Source organism: Schistocerca americana, chromosome 7 (assembly GCF_021461395.2).
Source record: "Schistocerca americana isolate TAMUIC-IGC-003095 chromosome 7, iqSchAmer2.1, whole genome shotgun sequence".
In the NCBI taxonomy this organism is placed as follows: Eukaryota; Metazoa; Arthropoda; class Insecta; order Orthoptera; family Acrididae; genus Schistocerca; species Schistocerca americana.
This window is the reverse complement of record NC_060125.1, coordinates 516,719,280-516,739,749: the sequence shown is the minus strand read 5'-3', so window position 1 is coordinate 516,739,749 and position 20,470 is coordinate 516,719,280. Positions and strand designations below refer to the sequence as shown.

The window sequence follows — 20,470 nt, the reverse complement described above, 5'->3', positions numbered from 1 at the left end:
GTATTGTATGTAAGATGAGGTGTGATTTATACTGAGAGTGGGGTGTATATTCAGCTGACAGCCCAAGATAGAGATGACATCTCTTTTTCTAATAAAGTCAGTTGGATGAAATTTTATTAATTGGAAACAAATGATATAATGGGCCAGGGGCACTGAAGGGATACAGGTTCACACACCTAAGAGTCTGTGAACCCAATTTTCAGTGGAGAAGTTCTTTGCAACTACATATGACTTGACACTTCGTGGCAGATTAAAACTGTGTGCTGAATTGGGATTCGAACCTGAGGCATTTGCTTTGTGCCGGCAAATGCTCTACCCGAGCGAGCATGACAAACGACCCATCGTCAGCTTTACATCTGCCAGTATCTCATCACCTACTTTCCACACTTCACAGAAGTTGCGAGGACATGTGAGTCGTGCTTCAATAGCTCAGTTGGTAGAGCAATTGCCCGTGAAAGGTAAAACTCTTGGGTTCAAGTCTCGAACTGGCACATCGTTTTAAACTGACAGGAAGTTTCATATCACTGCACACTCCACTGCCGAGTGAAAACTCATTCTGGAAGCATATGCCTTGTCTGAGCAGAACAGAAGCAAAATTGTCACAGGGAAAGAAAAAGATATTAGATATGTGGTACTGTCAATTAATTAAAGAAATGGGACCAGATGTAATTTGAGTAAAAATGGCTTGGGGGGGGGATTCATATCAGTACTTTGGATCTGGAATATGCTATCTGAATGTCTTCAAGTATAAGCAGAACAATTTGATAGCTAGGTACATAATCCAATTAAAACTGAGAATTTTAATATTTTTCGCACTAATCTACAGTTCTCAGAACACACATATGTCAAGAAAAGCAGTAAATTTGGCAGCTTATATGAGTCACATTATACTACTCTTCTCAAATTATCATCATCTTTAATTTTCAACTTAATTCCTATATATTCCTCACTCCCGCTGTACTGTCACATGTGTGTTCTAAATCTTTCTTTCCTTTAAAAGTTTCTTCCTTTTTTCAATGATTAAACCAGTTTCTTGATTTCCCTATAATCCTTTTTCATTTTACCTCCAACTTATATATGAAACTGGAGATCGTGGCTCTTAACAATATTATGAAAAGGATGGATAGCTACTCACCCTAAAATGACATGTGGAGTTGCAGAGAGGCACAACAAAAAGCCTCTTACACGTTGAGCTTTCAGCCAAAGCCTTCTTTACTACACTCATTCACGCAAGAAGGTAGTGAGGACTGGATTACAAATGCTAGTGTACACACCCACAATACAAGAAGGAAGAATGAAGTACGAAGCATACCCCACCGACTGGCAATGCTAGAAAAAGGACCCCAGTACTCTGGTATCAGACTACTAAGAAGTCTGCCCAAAAACCTGCAAGATAGTGCACATCACCATGACTTTCCAAAGAAACTTAAAGACTTTCTCATTGAAAAAGAGTTTTACAGTGTTGCAGAATACTTATGCCATTAAATTTGTATATATTGTTATTCATTATCAGTGATGTAAAAATGTAAGCTAAACATGTAGAAAAATAAGTGATAAAGAGTGTTAATACTTTGACATGTCCTATATTACACGTACATTTACTGTACACAAAGCAGTCTTACAGGATCAAATGAAATTCAATTCAATTCAACCCCTTGACACATGACCACTCTCTCTGACCACTACAGCCAGAATGCAACTGTTGTGTCAATTGTATTATGCATACCATCCTCATTGTTACCCTTACTGTTGGGTGACTGGAACACTTGCACAGAGTGATACTTGCATGGAGGCCTGGGCTCTTGTCGTGCTAACTGGCTTTTCACAGGTACAGCCACACTAAGAAGTCTAGCAGTTCAGTACAGCTACCTGTGCAAGCTGGCTCGCGCTCGCACCACAGCAGTGAGCAACCATGCATCGCTTTAGGGTGGCTCATTAATGTGTTTTGTGCCAAATTTATTTTTAAGACTCTTGTATTAATGTGAACATAATGAGAAATGGCAATGAAATCCAACATCTTTTTTAATATTTTTATGGCGCAAAGAACATAGGGCCAGCTAAGTGAGAAACAAGGTATTTCTTATGACTATTGCACCCTTATGACGACTGCCATTTTAGGACATAATTTAAATTGATAAACTTATATTACATTACCATTTTATTTAAATGTTAGTAAACATAAAAATTCAGAATGTCAAAGAATATTACTTATTTTACTTTTCAGTAAAGGATCAATGCCCGGTACCATCTTCTGAGTAATGTTAATTTGAAGCCATGCTCTTAAGTCTATCAATGAGCTGCTGTGGCCAGTTTTCGTTCTCTTCATTATGTAAAAAAGCAGCATGTACATGTAAGTCTAAACAACATGATTGTAGCTGCAGACCTTTAAAGTTGTGAAAATTAACATTGAAGAAACAGAAGTCGACGAGATTAATCTTGCTATGAAACTATAATCACCCAAACATCACACTTCATGTGTATAAGTTTTAGGGCAGCTGAGATTGCACACTGTCAGCATAACCCGAAAATTAGTGAAACTGCATGACCTTCTGCAAGCTGAAAAGCAATTTATGGTAACTTGATTTAACTGCAGATTCATTCATTGAGTGTTCCTCCAGAAAAAGCAAAAAATGTATTTTCGTAGTGAAAATATTGGGAAAATTATTGAGATCTTTATTTCTCTGCTCCTGCATCATGAATACTTTCTTCAGTCACACCACTTAAAAGCGCCCCTCCCCACACACACACACACACACACACACACACACACACACACACACACACCAGCTTCTCGCTGTTAGCCTTCCACGTGTGCATAATCTTTTGCATGGATGCTATTGTAATGTTATAAACTGAATTTTTTTTGTTGTGTTCCAAGTTTTGAAGTACATCAATAGAACACTAAGTGTATGAAAATACCATCACATACAATAAACATACAGACTAGGCATCCTGTACTGAGACACTGATGTTAACGTGTCTTGACTGCTTTGAAGTTCCTAACCCGATCACTATTCTACTTTTTTAAGGGGAGATTCCACCCTAAAATTTCAGTTTTTTTCAAAAGATATTTAATGTCTATTTCACATTCCAAAACGATTTGGCTATATTCATATTACAAGTACGTCTAAGAAATGTTTGAAATACGAACTGTAGAAGGGGCGTATGGCACACTGAAAGATATCAAAGATAATTTTTGATACCACCACCATCAAAAAGAACCAGCTTTGCACCAAACTTGGCATAAGCTCAAACTGGGAAAAACAAGTTGCAGGATTTCCAGGAAAACTGAAGCGAAACAATTGGTAGTCAACGTTAGAAATCAGTTCCTTTGCCTGTTGACTGTATAGATATAAATTCGAGGAATACAATGAAATCCTGTGGAATGCGATCAACAAACTCCAAGGAAATAGGTATTGGCTTACAATCAGATATCCCTGCCACTGTACCTCCTGAAGGAGACTGTGAGTAGGTTTCTTAATTCAGAAAATTAAAGAACAAGTCTACCTTGACCTTACAAGAAGCAGCCTCATATAAGCAAGAAGGGAAAGCATTATCGTACTGGTGAATTTTAATGAGTATGTGTCATGTAGTAACATTCTTTTTTTGATAAAATGTTAAAATCCATTTTACAATAGATTTGTTGTTCTAAGCTCAGTGCCAACTTTTTTATCATAATTGTTCACCAATACAAATGAAATTTTTGCAGGAAGTAGTCTTGATGTATTTGCTTCTATACATTAATATTATCGAAAATGTAATTTGTTTATTTTATCATCACATTTATGTACTGATAATTACAGAAAATTTAAGGCTGAAATTTGAAATAAACACTGCAAAAAAAATTATTATTATTTCTCATAAAATGAATGCACAGAACCATTAAACTATGTCTTAAGAATGTACATAAAAAATCCGTCATAAGAAAATTGTGCTGTAAGTACCAAAAGTTGGTTTTCAAGTACACCATTAAAATCATATTAAAAATTCAAAACTTGAAAACGTGAAGTTATGGACTTCTAAACGTGGGTATTGCTACATCTTTACATAACAGACACAGTTTTAAAATTTGGTAGCTATCGGCAAAGTAGGACAAGATTTAAATTCTTGGGTGGAATTTCCCCTTAAGCACTATGCAGTATATACTGTATGTTTGTATCTACGGCTATGCCGAACCTAATCATGGTCATTCCTCTGAAAGCAGCACATTGTTTGCACTTCTCCTGCACTACCAATCGACCATGCTGCTCTATGTAATGACACCTGACCGTCCCATTTTACTGTGAGCACTCACAACATGGGCGGCGAGCAAAGGTGACCTAGCTGCATCCTCAATAGGCCTGCTGTAGTGTACAACATGTATTACTAGAAATTAGTTTTAACGTATGTTCAAGGGTTGCAAAACTGTGATCAGTCACATTTTTATGATAATTTATTTGCCTTTGCTAGTTTCATGCTGGTTTACCCATCTTCTAACAGAAGTAGAAAGCATAGATTTCATTGTATAACATTTGCCAGCATTTCCTACCACAAATATTTTAATTCTAAGAACTTCTCAAGGTGAATGCTGCGATTATTCCCTATAAAAAGTTTGGTCTTTGAGATGTCTTGTCAGTCTTCATTAGGGAATATTTTACAAATTTCAAGAGACATTTAGCTGACTTTGTTGTTTCCATGGAACGCCACAAGGAGGTATTCTATTTTCGTCCCCTATCAAATTTATTTACAAGATTGCCAATGATTATGTTACGCTACTTTTCAAAATTTACAAATGTTTCAATGGTTCTGATGTTTTCTACACTATTGCAATTTCAGTAAGTAGGCCACTCAGGTCAGAAGTGATTTTAAGTTCCCATCAGTTTGGAGTTTCTTTAAAGCCTTTGCAATCATTTTGTCAATCTTCATTGCTGACTATTTCCTTCTGTTCCCATCAGGGTTTAAAATTAATCGGTCAAACTGGTGGCCACGGACTCTGCTTCTTTTCAGAGATTTTTCACTGAAGAGTAAATATTCAGATACACTGTTAATATTAACATGTTTATTCTTCGGTTCCATCCTTCTGGGATGCTATTAGTGTGATGGCACCTTCCACTGCAGTTCCACATCTTTCTTCGCATATGTTCATTATCGAGCCACTGGTCCACAAAATAGTCATTAAAGTCCTGAAGCTTTCGGTTTTCCGGGGTATACAACATTTCCAAGGGAAGATGTCCTAGAACAGAATGTATCCTTATGTGGCGACGTATTTCCCCGTCTTCCTTGTATGCTGGAACGAGGCCGTAACACTGTACTTTTTTCGATAAACATTTATTAAAATGATAATTGCAACCAACAATCTCTGTTCTAGGCAACAAACTGTTAGCTGCTTGGACGATGGCAATTTTGAAGTCCATCATCAGAGTTGCAGAGGTCCATCCAGCCACATTAGTTCTAATAGCTTTAAAAAAACATTGATATGTTTCTCGCTTTTTATTTGGCACAAAACTTAACAATTGGAATGGTGTTAGTTTCCTCCCAGGAACTATTAAGGTCAGCGTGGGGTACAAACAACTGTCCAAACTGCTTGCTCGAACTCTTGAACAATTCGTAGTTTGATAAACATGTTTTTCCCTTTTCACTGACAAACACCAGTATTCTGGCATTTGGTCCCCTGTTATCATCTACAAGTAAAAGATTGCTACCATCATTCATCAGCAAATTATTTTCTTGGCGGAATATTCCTCCAGAATTGGTTGGATCTAGCATAGTGCCCATATGTTTTCACCTAATATGATGTAACGTTTGTTTCACACTTATGTGTGATGGTAACAATGTTGCTAAGTCATAACCTCAATTCAAGAACTGCCCTACTTCTTCAACGTAAACTAATGAAACTGTAGTGTCCGTTTCTTTGTGCTGACAAAATGTTATCGCACTTCATTTTCTGCTTCATCTGGAATACAAACATCGCTGCCTTGTCCTAAAACTGTGTCACTTTCTATGGATAGTCTTCCTTTGCATTTATTCTTTTTAAAGTTTACACAACGCCAGTGGGTCACTTCTTGTTTGTTTGTACAGTCCACTATATACTGATGGCTGTTGCAAATCAGTAAAGGCTTCCCGTTGGTGGTCTCAGCGAACTCCATTGTCGCAGCACTAAAACACGGAACACTTTGCCAGTCAGAGGTCAACAGCAGTGCTGAACTTTGAAAGAAAGCCACACACACCACGAACTGGTGCGGGGACAGGGAACTTTGTACAGGAAACGGGCTTTGGGCTTTCCCAGAAAATGTAACAGATAGTGGCGGACAGGCCATGGTTACGTAATCGTTGAACACCCTGTCCACTACATGCAGTGTCCTAAGCTCCATGTAAATGTCAATACATTTCCTCTCCGTACAAGTGCGTATCTGTGCAAGTGTCACAAACTCCTGTTGTGCCTACTCAGTAACAATGGTCGTTAAAATACAATATGCCTGAATAGCAACATAGTGCACATTTTACAACACTGGGTGACCATTGTCATATGTGCTTTAGTTGGTTGTGCAGTAACATCTGTACTGTACATACGTAACTCTATGTTTCTTAATGTCTTAATTCATACATTACAATGAGTGATAGAAGTAAGAAAGAGTTTATGCCATTAAATGGTAAACTGGAGGTTTTGAAAAGACTAGACAAAGAAGAAACACACGTTTCACATGTGGCTGTTTCCTCAAATAATGTAACTATCCAGCGAACGGTCCAGACACTTGGATGATATCGTCCAGGATACTGACAAGGGAATCTCCCCATTGCACCCCTCTCAGATTTAGTTATAAGTTGGCACAGCGGATAGGCCTTGAAAAACTGAACACAGATCAGTCGAGAAAACAGGAAGAAGTTGTGTGGAACTATGAAAAAATAAGCAAAATATACAAACTGAGTAGTCTATGTGCAAGATAGGCAACATTTAGGATAATGTGAGCTCAGATGCGCCGTGGTCCTGTGGTTAGTGTGAGCAGCTGCGGAGCAAGAAGTCCTTGGTTCAAGTCTTCCCTCGAGTGAAAATTTTAATTTTTTATTTTCAGACAATTATCAGAGTTCAGGCACCCACACATAATCAACTTCGCTCTCCAAAATTCCAGGACATGTTCAGATTTGCTTGGACATATACAAGATTTGACGGTCTACACACAGAAAAATTTGAAAACGTTAAAAACTTATGTTTTGACAGAGCACAGAGAAAGCAGTTTATGTGACACACACTTATGTTTTCATCACTTTTTTGGGAGTGATTATTACAACCACAAGAAAACCTAAATCGGGCAAGGTAGAAGAATCTTCTTACCCATTCGCCAAGTGTACAAGTTAGGTGGGTCGACAACATATTCCTGTCATGTGACGCACATGCCATCACCAGAGTCATATAGAATATATCAGACGCGTTTTCCTGTGGAGGAATCGGTTGACCTATGACCTTGCGATCAAATGTTTTCGGTTCCCATTGGAGAGGCACATCCTTTCGTCTACTAATCGGACGGTTTTACGGTGCGGTAGCAAAACACACACTAAAATTATTACAGTTAACAGAGACGTCAATGAACGAGTGGACAGATCATAACTTTGCGGAAAAAAAAGAAAGTAAAGTTTCGCTCGTGGGAAGACTTGAACCAAGGACCTCTCGCTCCGCAGCCGCTCACGCTAACCACGGAACCACAGTGCTCTTGTGTTCATAGTATCCTTGATGTTGCCTATGTTGGCCATGGACTACTCAGTTTGTATATTTTGCTTATTTTTTTCATAGTTCCACACAACTTCTTCCTGTTTTCTCGATTGATCTATGTTCAGTCTTTCAAGGCCTATCCACTGTGCCAAATTATAACTGAATCTGAGGGGGGTGCGATGGGGAGGTTCCCTTGTGAGCAGCATACATAGCACACGCCCGTTAGGCATTTTGATCACAATAGCCATACATCAATACGATATTGACCTTTTCCGCAATTGGTAAACGGTCCATTTTAACACAGGTAATGTATCTCTAAGCAAATACTGTCCGCACTGGCGGAATGTTACGTAATACCATGTACTTACACGTTTGTCACTATTACAGCGCCATCTATCACAAAGCGGAAAAAGTGGTCCAATTAAAACATTCATATTTCTTTACGTACTACACGAATATGTAATAAAAAATGGGGGTTTCTACTTAAAAAAACGCAGTTGACATTCGTTTGACCTATGGCAGCGCCATCTAGAAGGCCAACCACAGCACCATCTGGTTTCCCCCTTCAAGCTAGACAAGTTTCGTTCTTTGTACTTTTTTGTTTGACACTTATTTCGTGAGATATTTGGCCCAGTCACGATTAATGGACCACCCTGAATAACACAGGGGGAGGGGGAATGTACTATATTGCTTTTTATTTATTTCTTAGATCATTACTATGTTCATTAAGCACTTATTCATGAGTTACACATTAATTTAGTGATATTTCCGTATAACCAAGTTTTTTGTTATTTGAGGTAGCGTCAGCCTCAATCAGGTTGAATTACCCTTTCCCCTTGTTTTTTTTTTATTTATTTTATTTTTGTTTTTATTTTTGCCTTGAAACCTTCTAAATTAAGTATTTTATTCTTAAAATGTTTGCTTCCTGTCATTTTCAATTCTTTGATGTTGTTTCTTTCTAGTCTTTTTCTTACAATCGATATCAGTGTTGATTACTTTCTCTAGCAATACAGGAATATTTGGTTTGTTAGTACATTTTGTTTCATTGGGTAGAGGTGTGCAAAGAAAAGTAATCTTCTCTTTGACGCTACTTCTGATATTTTAGGAGACTTCCTTCTTATTTCACATTTTCCAGAGATCCTTGGTTTGTATTACATTCATTATTTTTCTAATAATCTATCTCTCAAGTTCATTGTTAAATTTTCACATGCACCTGAGGTATAGTGTTTTAGTTTTGCTTTTCTAGATATTCATTTCCTGTTGTAGATATTTTTCTCACACCGTATGCTCCTTCTAGTTTATTAATTCTTCCATCTATTGCGAATTTTTCTAGATTATTCTGCTGCACAGTTTCTCCAAGATATTAATTTTACTAAATCAGTCTATTTTACCTATTTTTGTTTTTATGTATTTTGGTGCATTTTTTATATTTGTCATGTGTTTTGTATTTTCGATTGAAATCCTGAGATCAGGTGTATATGCTATTTTTTCCAGAAGATTTTCTGGAGTAACTGCTTCTCTCATGTTTTCAGAAAGTATTGCAAAACAAAGAAAGGCAGTTTACCTTCTTAATTTCATTTGCTTTCCTTCCCAGCATTATTGTTTCAATTTTGTGGTGTTCTAGCTCCAGATTCCAGTATGGTACATTACAGTTTTTTTAAAGACATCATGCCCTTGTGCAACACAAGTTTTTATTTCAAATGGCTGATACACTGACAGAAGAGATTGGCAACACCAAAAAATAATTAACATAGAGGGACGAAATTTCGTAAATACACTTGTGTAGGTAACATACACAAGTAATTAACATTTTAAAGTCACAGATTAATGCAAATGCAAGATAAGCCATTACAAATGTGAAATGCTGGCACATTAATAACCTGTGTAACCACCAGAATGTTGACTGCAAGCACACAAATGTGCATGCATAGTGTTGTAAAGGTACTAGATGTCAGTTTGCGGGGTGGAATTCAATGCCTATTGCACTTGGTTGGTCAATACAAGGGCAGTTAATGCCGTTTGTGGATGACACTGGAGTTGTCGTCCAGTGATGTCCCATTTGTGCTCGGTTGTAGATAGATCTAATGGTCGAGCAGGCCAAGGCAACATGTCAACTCTCGGTAGAGGATGTTGAGTTACAACAGTGGTATGTGGGCAAGCACTGTTCTGTTGGAAAACACCCCCAGGAATGCTGTTCATGAATGGCAGCACAAGTCGAATCACCAGACTGTCTTACAAATATATAGTCAGGCTGCTTGGGATAACCATGAGAGTGCTCCCGCTATCATACAAAATCGCAGCCAAGACCTTAACTCCAGGTGTGGTGTCCACTCTGTCCAACATGTGGACAGGTCAGTTGCAGTCCCTCAACTGGCTGCCTCCTAACCAACATATGGCCGTCACTGGCGGTGAGGTGGAACCAGGAAACACAACAGACTTCCACCTTGCCCTCCAAAGGGCTCTCGATTGACACTCAGAAGTTGCAAACGGCAGTGGTTTGAGGTCAGTGGAATGCACACTGTAACAATTCATTGTGCCACTGTGGTGCGAACTGCGCTCAGATTGCTGCTACAGGGTGTCTGGTCTGGAGCTGTTCTTGAAGTAATCAATTTGTAACAGTTCATTGTGTCACTGTGGTGCAAACTGTTGCAGGCTTTCTAATAAAATAATGAAATGATGAGGTGCGTGGCCCTCAACTACATACCCTCAGACTCAGAGTTGAAATATTGAAAGTTTTGGCTGGTTTCGTTGTATAGGGGCTGGGATACATAGTTGCCGCATTACAAGCCAAATACAGCCGAGTCTACAGTATACAATATGAATATACACAAGAATCGAATGGTCGAAGGTTCTATCACTCGGCAATTGTGAATTTTAAACGTAATATATACGTTTATACATGAAAGATTGCAATTAAATAAATTCTGCAGGTACTATTTTAATTACTTTAAATGACGAGTATGACAGCAGCATCTTTAAGAATGCCCTTTATTACTGTAAAACGCTTACTGGTGTCCAGCAATTAAATAAAATATAAGTTGAATAACAGGGAAGCAACAGATTCCTACTTCACGTAATTAGTTATCAGCAACAACATAGCTCGCGAGATATTCACTTCTAAACGCACACTACGTCCTAATTCCAGAAGCCACAGAAATCTCACAAGTGCACCAATTGGCACTACGAAATATTTCTATCTCTCGCAGCCACTTGCAAACTCCTCCACTCTCCAAGCCTTCCCGTGACCGTCTGTCGCGCCTCCTCGTTTAGCACTCTCCCCATTCTTGTGCCGTACTGTCCAGAACTGCCGTCCTCTTCCCGAGCCATGCTCCTCCCCCCCTTCAGTAGTCACCTGCTGTAGTAACGAGCGCTGTGATTGGCTAGAGCGCTCCTGCCATGTCTTCAAGCCAATGCACACTCACAAACGTAATGAAACACATTCAAAATACTGTATTTACATTTAAATAACCTGAAATTAAATAAATCTTCCTATGGCTGGACCATAAACATGCTCTAACACATATTATTAAATACATAAACAATTCAAGTAAACATATATCAAAGGAATAGAAACAAAAGGTGGGCCAGCAGCCTAATGTCTCTGTGCTTTCTAAAACACAGTAAATATTTAACCAATTTCTTCACGAATAGTATATATATCAGGTATAAACAAACATAGATGAATAAATATATTTATAAGCATGCTGCTACCGATTTTTCATGTAACTGTGGAGTGCTTATGGCCTAATACAATCGATAGTAACTGGCCACTTTGACCTCCAACAACTCATGTACTGTTCAAGTTACATGCCTGTAATTTATACCAATTTAGGTTTACACTAATAGCTTTCTAAAGACACGTCAATTGACAAAATCGGATGAACTGTTTAGATTTTGGAAATTCGTTGCTGGGTGTTACTTGTATAATTTATCGTCAGATACTAAACTTTAAACTAATAAAGATATTGAAAATCTGATAACGCTATCAGAATCGTCGTGCAAATAATGGTAAAGTACATGTTTCTTTTTGAGGTATTATGATTCATCTGGTTACTATTAATTTCTATATGAACTGCGAAATGTCTTCTGCCATTAAGGTTTCACAAAGTCCGCCATATTTGGCGCTCCTGGCATGTCTCCTTCATCGACACAGCGTCATCGTGGAATTCCCAGCCATGTGGTGGCTGGACGACACACTGGGACTACCCCTCTTGCTCCGGCTAACGTACGGCACCACGCAGTCGCTGACGAGCCCCGGCTTGCCGAGCGGCCCGTGCGCCCAGTACCTCACACTGTGCTCAAATTGCTGCTGCAGATGCAGTATGACACCAGAGTCATACGCTGAACACAATGGTCTTCCCTCTTGGTAGTGCCACACAGCTGTCGGAGTCTGATCATCTTGTGACCGTACAATATCGTAGAAGGAACATCCTGCTTCTTGTAGCCCTTGATGTCATTGTCACCTTGAAGGCATTCTTGACTAACATCAAATCACCGTGTCCAATCTCAAAGGTAACTAACTCTCATGACAGTTACTGAGTGTATTTAAAGCAAAGCTGATTTTCACCTTCATAGTAACGCCACTAGCACCACTCTTCCGCAATTGGCATGAAATGCGAACAGACATCTTTCAGATGTAAAAACACACCTACCAACTTTTATTTATGTCACACAACTCCTCCTTGGTGTTGCTATTTTGTTTCCGTCAGTATACTTCTCCCATAGATTTCACTTTAGACATTGCATTTGTTAGAGTTTTATGAGTTATGTTTGCCAGTTTTGCTTTAACACCACATTCTCTACTGACTTCATCTGCTGTTTCTCTGTCTACAGGCTCAAACACTCTCTTGAAATTAATAAATGTTACTGTTATAGGTCTCTTGGAAAATTACTAATTTTAAGCTAAAAATCATTCTGTTCAGGACATTCCCTTTCAGAAACTATCCTGAGCCACTCCTCTGTAATTGTTGACGTTTGCCTGTCTCCATTTTTATGTATCAGGTGTATCAATGCTATTTTCCCCTCTTCTGGACACATTGCGAATTTCTAAATGTTCTCAAAAAGCAATTTTAGATCTCTCGTAATCTTTGGTTCTGACTATTTCATTAATTCTGCTATAATAATCTTTACCATTTGCTTTGTTGTTTTTACGTATTTTGACGACTTCATGAATTTTTTGCTGTGTTGGAAGAAAGCCTGCAAGAGTTTGAAAATTCTAATTTAACTGCTAGAACTGGACAGTTTAATAAATTGCATACCGGTTGCTGCGACGTGGTTATTGTTGCAGTTCCCGGTGATTTTTGTTAACATGCTCGCGAAATGAGCACTTACTGGTGTCTGAAGCTGATAAAACTACGCAGACATTTTTGCACGATGTTCTAATATTCTTGAAGGGTGTGATACCTCTGGACACACACATCTTTTGTAACAGTACTTCACAAAACTGGCAGTAGTATCTTGTTTCACTTCTTTTACGATGCATTGCGCAAACTCTGCAAGGTCGTGTTGGGCATTTCTGTTTTCAACTTCCCTCAATGGTCCGAAAAGTATGTTCTTTCATATTCCCTGACAATCGACCAGGTGGATCATTAGCAGGTGCAAGTTTTGTATGTTGGACTGCTTCAGTATTCTTCATAGTTGCTGCACCAACTTGACCACCACTTGTCCAGGCTCTTGTACTTCTTTTAGGAACTATACTGTATATCTGGATATAGGTTTTGTACACTTTGTATGGATTTAAACAAACTACAGTTTATTAGAAACCTAACTACTTCCTTTGACCATTCATTGATTTTCTGCATTATCCCACAATACAAACGTTATTGATCAGATCTATCCATGCCTTCCATAAATTTATTGTACATCAAAATACATTTTGTTTTCTGTATGATTTGCACTTGTCATGATTTCTTCTTCTTTTTTTTTTTTTTTTTCCTGTTGCAACCATGGACGTTTCGTGAATTGTTACATTCTTAACCCCCTTTTATCTTTCCATGACCGCAGCAAAACTTCATCATGTCTCCAAAGTTAGTGCCCCCTTTCTTTAGAGGTTCTGTTAGTAGACACTGATGGAGACCTCTCTTGATTTATATTGTACCACACTCTTGTTTCCCATTCTAAAAGGCCAACCACATGCCGCATCCAATGACGCATATGGGCTGAGGATGATACAGCAGCCAATTGGTACCATTGGGCCTTCATTGTCTGTTCGGATGGAGTTTAGTTTAGTTTGCACTGTTGCCTTGATAAATGTGGTGCCACATGCCAAGGTGAGGTGAAAGCACAAAGTGAATAGTGTCTTGAAGCTTTTTCCTTCCCCAGTGTATATTTTCAGATTGGAGATATACGCACTTACACTTTCACAAACCATACGAACAAGCAAACCGTGGTGAATTTTTAACGATTATATGTCCAGAAACAAAGCCGCCCTCTCCATACTATCATTGCTTCATCAAGGGAAAGCTCTTGTTCAAATCTGTATATGGTCTGAAATTTATTTATGAGGTACTTTAGCACAGCTTCAATTTTGTAGAGACTGTTTTCCTGGCCACTCTGTAAGCAATTGTCATTGAAATGCCACTATTTCGTTATCTGCTCAAATAAATTTCTGCTCATTAGCTTGCCAAAAATCGGTGTGTTTATTAAAGAACATGTTGACCAATAGTCCTTTAAATAATCTTTTATTTTCCCCATCAAGATAATCATGCCCAGAATTTTTTTCAGTTTAACAGCAGTGACATTCAAAATTTGGGAGACTGGTTTTTCTTTTGTTTGTATCACAAGTTTGATTGTTTCAACATCTGATGAAACAATTCATCCCCTAGAAATAATTTCACAGCTCTTATAAAGCTACTGATCTTACTGGGAAGGGGTTTTACACCTGGGTTTCCTTTAAATGTTTCTAAAATAATGGTCTTGTCCTTCTTCACCAACTTTTGCTGGCAGAAGCTTAGTAATCTAAATCGTTCACAATGGTCTCACTTTGGTTGATTATAGCCCTGTTGCTTTCTTCTTCACTTCCACTAACTCTATCAATAACCTCAATTGAATCACTTGGAACTACAGAACAATTGTCCGCAATCAGTTCAGCAAGAATCTCGTTTTCCGTCAACCGTTTTCAAGCCTCAATGCACAAGGCAACAACTGTAATACTGACTATCTCACGGTAAAACAAAAGACAAAAATAAATTCATACAGTTGTTCACTGTAATGAACCTTTCAATTCATGTACAACTTTTTGTTAGATTGAAACAGTTGCTGGTATGAGCAACAGGTCTCAGAAAACGTGTGCAGATCAAAAAACAGAAATTTATGTTATCTGTCCAAAGTAGTTGGAAGTGGAGACACGTAAATCTACGTGAGCTGCACGCAAAGTATTAAAGACCCAGCCAAAAAATTTTGCTAGTATTTTCCTTGTTATTTAAACCTATCTTGCCATTTTCATTCTTGAAAATAACTCTTCGTACTTGATACCCTTTAAGTGCGTGTTTAAAAAGTTTGGTTTCTTCTATTTCTAAGAGCTTAGATTTTTTTTGAAGATTCCTATGATTTTCCAAATTACTTTTGATGTTTCTCTTATTTCTTAATTTCTAATCCATATGAGAATGATGCTCATTGTATATACTACATGTCCAGTTTTAGTCATTTGTAAAGAGTTGAGTAAAATATATATATTAGGGAGACTTGCTTACCATGGTCCTTGTATTCCATTGTTGGATTGTCAGGGAAAGATGTATGAAGAGTATCCATTCCACTGATAAGAGCAGCACTTTGCATTGAGGATTCCATAAGTGCTATAGCTATTACTGCATCCTGCACAGTCACGGTTTCCCTGAACATCAACCTCGCATGAGCCTGTGACAGTCTGTAATGAGAGAGACTGTACTCACTACGAGCTGGAATTAATATTTCAACAGTTAATGTGTGATTCTGTTACAAGCTGTGTGGCATCACATGTGCTATTTATTTCTAAATCTGTACAATATTTACAGAGTTGCTGACAAGCTTACAATAAATTTAATTTTCTACTTCTTTTTGGAACACACGAAACAGAATGAAAAAGAGTACGTGGGGGGATTAATTTCAAGCAAATAAAACTGTAATAAAATCTTTATTATAAGCATATAGCATACCAGGATCTTATTATTCTTTATTCAGATTGCATGGAATTGGAAGTTAGCACTTCAGCTACTCATATCATTGAACATGGAGTGATTGAGGTGCCTCCTGTCTATTTTCTGACAGATCACTAAAGTCTTTGACAGATTTCCCGATATTTCGTGCGCATTCTAGACAGAATAGGGACTTGGTAGCATTCCTCGTCATAAAACAAACTGTGAGTCCAATACATTATGTTTTCTTATATAATTAAAATTTAGCCTGTAATTATATTTATGTTGTATTTTATAATTCTTTTTTCAAATGAGACATTTCTTGTATCTGCAAAGTAGATCAGACAACTCACATCTTTATTTAATAGAAACTCACCTTTTTGTATCAAAGGAAGCAAGAATACAATTACAAAATGAGTGACCTATAAAATAACTTCCACATTACATGACGTGAAACGTGCTCTGGGAAATATAGGATGAGTAAGGCTGTTGGAGTGGATGATTTGCAAACTAATCAGATTTTTAAAAAAATCTGGTACCTTAAAAAAGAAACAGCTGTTATAGTTATTGGATAATGGTCTTCAAATCTGAAAGATACAAAAAGGGGGGTGGGAGAGTGGAGAGCTAAAATTATAGCAATTTTAAATACCAGAAAAGATATTGTGCAATTTCCCTTTTATTCAACTATCATAATGTGTTGGAGAGACTTATCTTGCAAACATTTCGAAAATACAAAATTTTCCTCGATTGCAGAACAAGTAGGCTTTGGGAAAGAGTAGAGCTGCATAATTCAAAAATTAATTTGACACTTATCACACAGCCAGCAGGCTGCATCACATCAAGGAGGAGAACTCACGCTGTTTGTATACTGACAAATGCCTGGGTGTAATTATCTGTTTGGTTATGAAATGGAATGATCGCTTTAACGTGTCATCTTTATGCTAAGTAGCAATGTATATTTTCCTACACTGTCAATGATCACATAAGCTCAGTCATATATGTTGCAGGTGGCAGACCACATTTAGTTGGTACAAATATTTTCAACATGGTGGCAAGTTTAGGTGTACATGGTTGTTACTCCTAGAATGAAAAAAGTGATGCAGCCAAAAAGGTAGCATGGGATGAATGCAAAAGTGAACTCTCAAAGTTTGGTGAACATTCATGAACTTGGAGTAAGTAAACAACAAATATAAAGCATTAAGCAAAAAAATGTCACCTACAATGGGTTATGTCAACAGAATCTAGTGTCAGTTCTTAGTAGAACAACATTATAATAAATGAAAAGCACCAGTTTATTTTTGTTCTACAAAATTAATTTTTATTGTGTTAACCGGTTTTCAGCTTACAAGGCCATCTTCAGACATTTACTGAGTATTGTGACTAAAGAAGTTACAATGTTTGCAAAACACATTGGAAGAGAAGTAACATGTCTAGACTGAAGCAGAAACATACAGTAAGTAACATCTTTGACAGTGTGGTGATAGTGCAACGAAAAAGTAAAAAACTGAACAGTAATTAAATAAAAATGGAGTAGACAGGAAAAACTTTAACGCAAAATAGGAACAGCATGCGTACATAACAGTTTCTATTAATAAACAAAACTAATAAAATAAAATAAAATAAAATTAGTACTTGACAAAATCAGAAGTAGATATCACAGACCACCAGGACAAGGTAGATGTCAACTTTGTAAATATAAAACAAAATGCAAGACTTAAAACATTCGAAAGAATTATTCCAAAAGATGTAGAAGATGCTGTAGTGTCTTTAAAATACAAGAAATCAGCTGGGTGGGATGAAATTCTAACTACTGTAGTCAACACTGTTCATAGCATCATTTCTCATCCTTTGGCTAAAATTATTAATCGGTCATTGGAGGAAGGATATTTCCCAGACGTATCAAAATATGTTGAGATAAGACCATTGTTTAAGGAAGGCCCACCAGATTACAGGGGAAGTTACTGCCCTATTTCCCTGTTGTCAGTTTTTGGTAAGGTGATAGAAAGGATTGTTGCAAAACATCTTGAAAGCTTTCTTATAGAAAACAATTTTACAGTTAAAAATCAGTTTGGATTTCAAAAGGGGAACACTACAATAAATGCTATCAGGGAAGTCACTGAAAAGATAATAAAAAGGTCACAGATATTTTTTTGTGATTTGGCCAAAGCTTTTGACTTGGTCAATCACTTAAAATACTTCTACACAAGCTAGAAAGGTATGGGATCTTGAACAGGGCACTGCAGTAGTTCAAATCTTATTTGTCAAAAGAAAACTTAAGAGTTATTCTAAATTCAAATGGAAAAAATCATTCTCGGACTGGAACAAGATTTATACAGGGGTCCCACGGGGCTCAATTTTAGGGCCTTATCTTTTTCTGCCGTACATAAATGATTCACCTTTAAACATTGATGTTCACTCAGTTTTATTTACAGATGACACCATGGTTTTAATTGAATACGACAATTTAGAACAAACTCATGATATAGTGGAACATATAATGGGATACCTAGAATTATGGTTTCAGCAAAATGTATTAAAACTCAATGCCACAAAAACACAATTAGTGCAGTTCAGTGCTAAAACATCATCACTCTCATAAAAATAGTGCATGACTATCAGGAAATGACTGAAGCAAGTTATGTAAAATTTCTAGGTCTAAATCTTGTTAAAATTTACATTGGAAGGCACATGTAGACTTCTTAGCAAACAAACTAAACAGCCTAGCTTACGCAATGAATGTCTTATCAGGTTCCACTCTAATAGCCACCAGGAAGATAGTCTACCACAGCTACTTTGAGACTATAATTCAGTATGGAATAATTTAACGCGGAAACCCTATGAACAGCCCGAGATTACTTACACTTCAAAAGAGAATCATAAGAAACACGTGTTTAGTCCAAAAAAGATCATCATGTACCCATTATTTAAAAAAATTAAAAATACTAACCATCCCTTCTTTGTACATCTATAAAATTTTTATTTTCATTTGTAAAAATCAAAAGACACTTGACAATTTTCATTTCAACCACAATTACAGTACTCGTCACAGAGACAGTTTCAAACTTGCCTCTCATAATTTAAAACTTTATGCTCAAACACCATTCTACATGGGATTAAAAATTTACAATAAATTAAACAACACAAATCTGTTAAATATGGAGTTTGACCCAATAAAAAGATTGTTATTTAATACACTAGTGGAAAAACATTATTATTCACTTGAAGGATTCACACAGGACAGTTTGGCAATTTGAAAAGAAAATAAACAATATGTATTGTATAATAAATTGTTAATATATTGTATAAATTGTACTGCAAGCTGCAAAATGACCATAAGTGTTATATATGTTCTTCTTAAATTGTTCATGTGTAAAAATGCAGAAATGCCTACTGATTTTGTTAATTATTATAACCTTTTTTTAAAAGTAATTTGACGTGCCTCCTGTACAAAAATCTTTCATTTGTAACTGCGCGTTATGAGACAAATAAACTACATTCTACATTCAAGGCTACATCAGGAGGTATAAAACATGGAGAGTGATACACAAACCAATTAAAAGAAGAAACAATTGTCAATGTAACTACAGAATACATAAGGAACTTAAGCAATATCAGTAAGATAAACAGAAATAAATAAATGCAGGAAAATGGAGGAGTTTGAGGGAACATATAGTAAATGCAATCTTTGAGAGTGTGGTGGTACTGCATTTTAACATTAACATTATATTCAAAACTGTGGCTATGTAACAGTTTGCACTAAATTAATAAACCAAGTAAAATATACACAATACTTGACGAGACAACAACAAGAGGTGTTAAACATGGACCATAATACAAGTACCAGTTGAATGAAAGCCTTAACAGTTAAAACTACAGTCTGTACAGAATACATAGACAGCTTCAATAAAACAAAAGAACTTAATGAATACAGGAAAATGGGAATATGTAGGAACAGACAGTGTGGGAAGTAATGAACAACAGTGATGATTATATGAAGTTTAGGAGAGGGGAAGTATTAGGCTGTGTCTGGTCATTTAGGATTAAATATTGGCTGTGACCTAGGTGTTTGTTAATTTCCAGTTTACTAACCATGTGATGCGCCTAAACTTGTCAGGAAAAAATGCATTAAGTACCTTTCTAAATGCAGCAATTATGGAAGAAGAAAACAAAATACCACCACAATAGAAACCTATTCCTCTTAGATGGCCCCAGAATTTGCTTAATGCTAATTCACTGGCTCAGAATATCCTAAGTGAAACAACAATTGTCCGGTATGTGAACAGGAATGAGAAAGCGTTATAACAACAGTGATCAGTAAATAAATCTCAAATGTGCAGGATGATGCCAGGGAGGTAATACCTCTCATGAACAAGAAATAGGTGCTATCTAGAGAATCAGGAGTCAAATCTGCAGACAGTGAAGTTATATCACTTGAAACCAAATATAAGTTGTTGGATCTCAAACAGCAGCAGCAGCACCACCACCACCACCACCACCACCAACAACAACAACAACAACAACAGAAATGGATGCAACAGTAGCAAGCAACTAATCACAGTTCAGTGAATGATCCGTGAGACACAGAAAACCTGCGCTTCTTGTGGATTTTTGGGATGTCAACAGGACATACGAAGGAATATGACACAGCATAACATAAATATGACTGTAACCAGTC

At 37.1% G+C, this 20,470-nt stretch overlaps 1 protein-coding gene across 2 annotated transcripts in view; it reads right to left on the bottom strand.

The window, feature by feature from the left end:
- Window positions 1–20,470, bottom strand: part of LOC124623186 (DNA helicase MCM9-like) — a 163,755-nt gene that overhangs the window by 4,906 nt on the left and 138,379 nt on the right. For both annotated transcript variants that reach the window (XM_047148990.1, XM_047148992.1), the window contains one exon: window positions 15,376–15,548. In XM_047148990.1, the coding sequence (XP_047004946.1) occupies window positions 15,376–15,548 (173 nt within the window). The remainder of the gene's footprint in view (window positions 1–15,375; window positions 15,549–20,470) is intronic.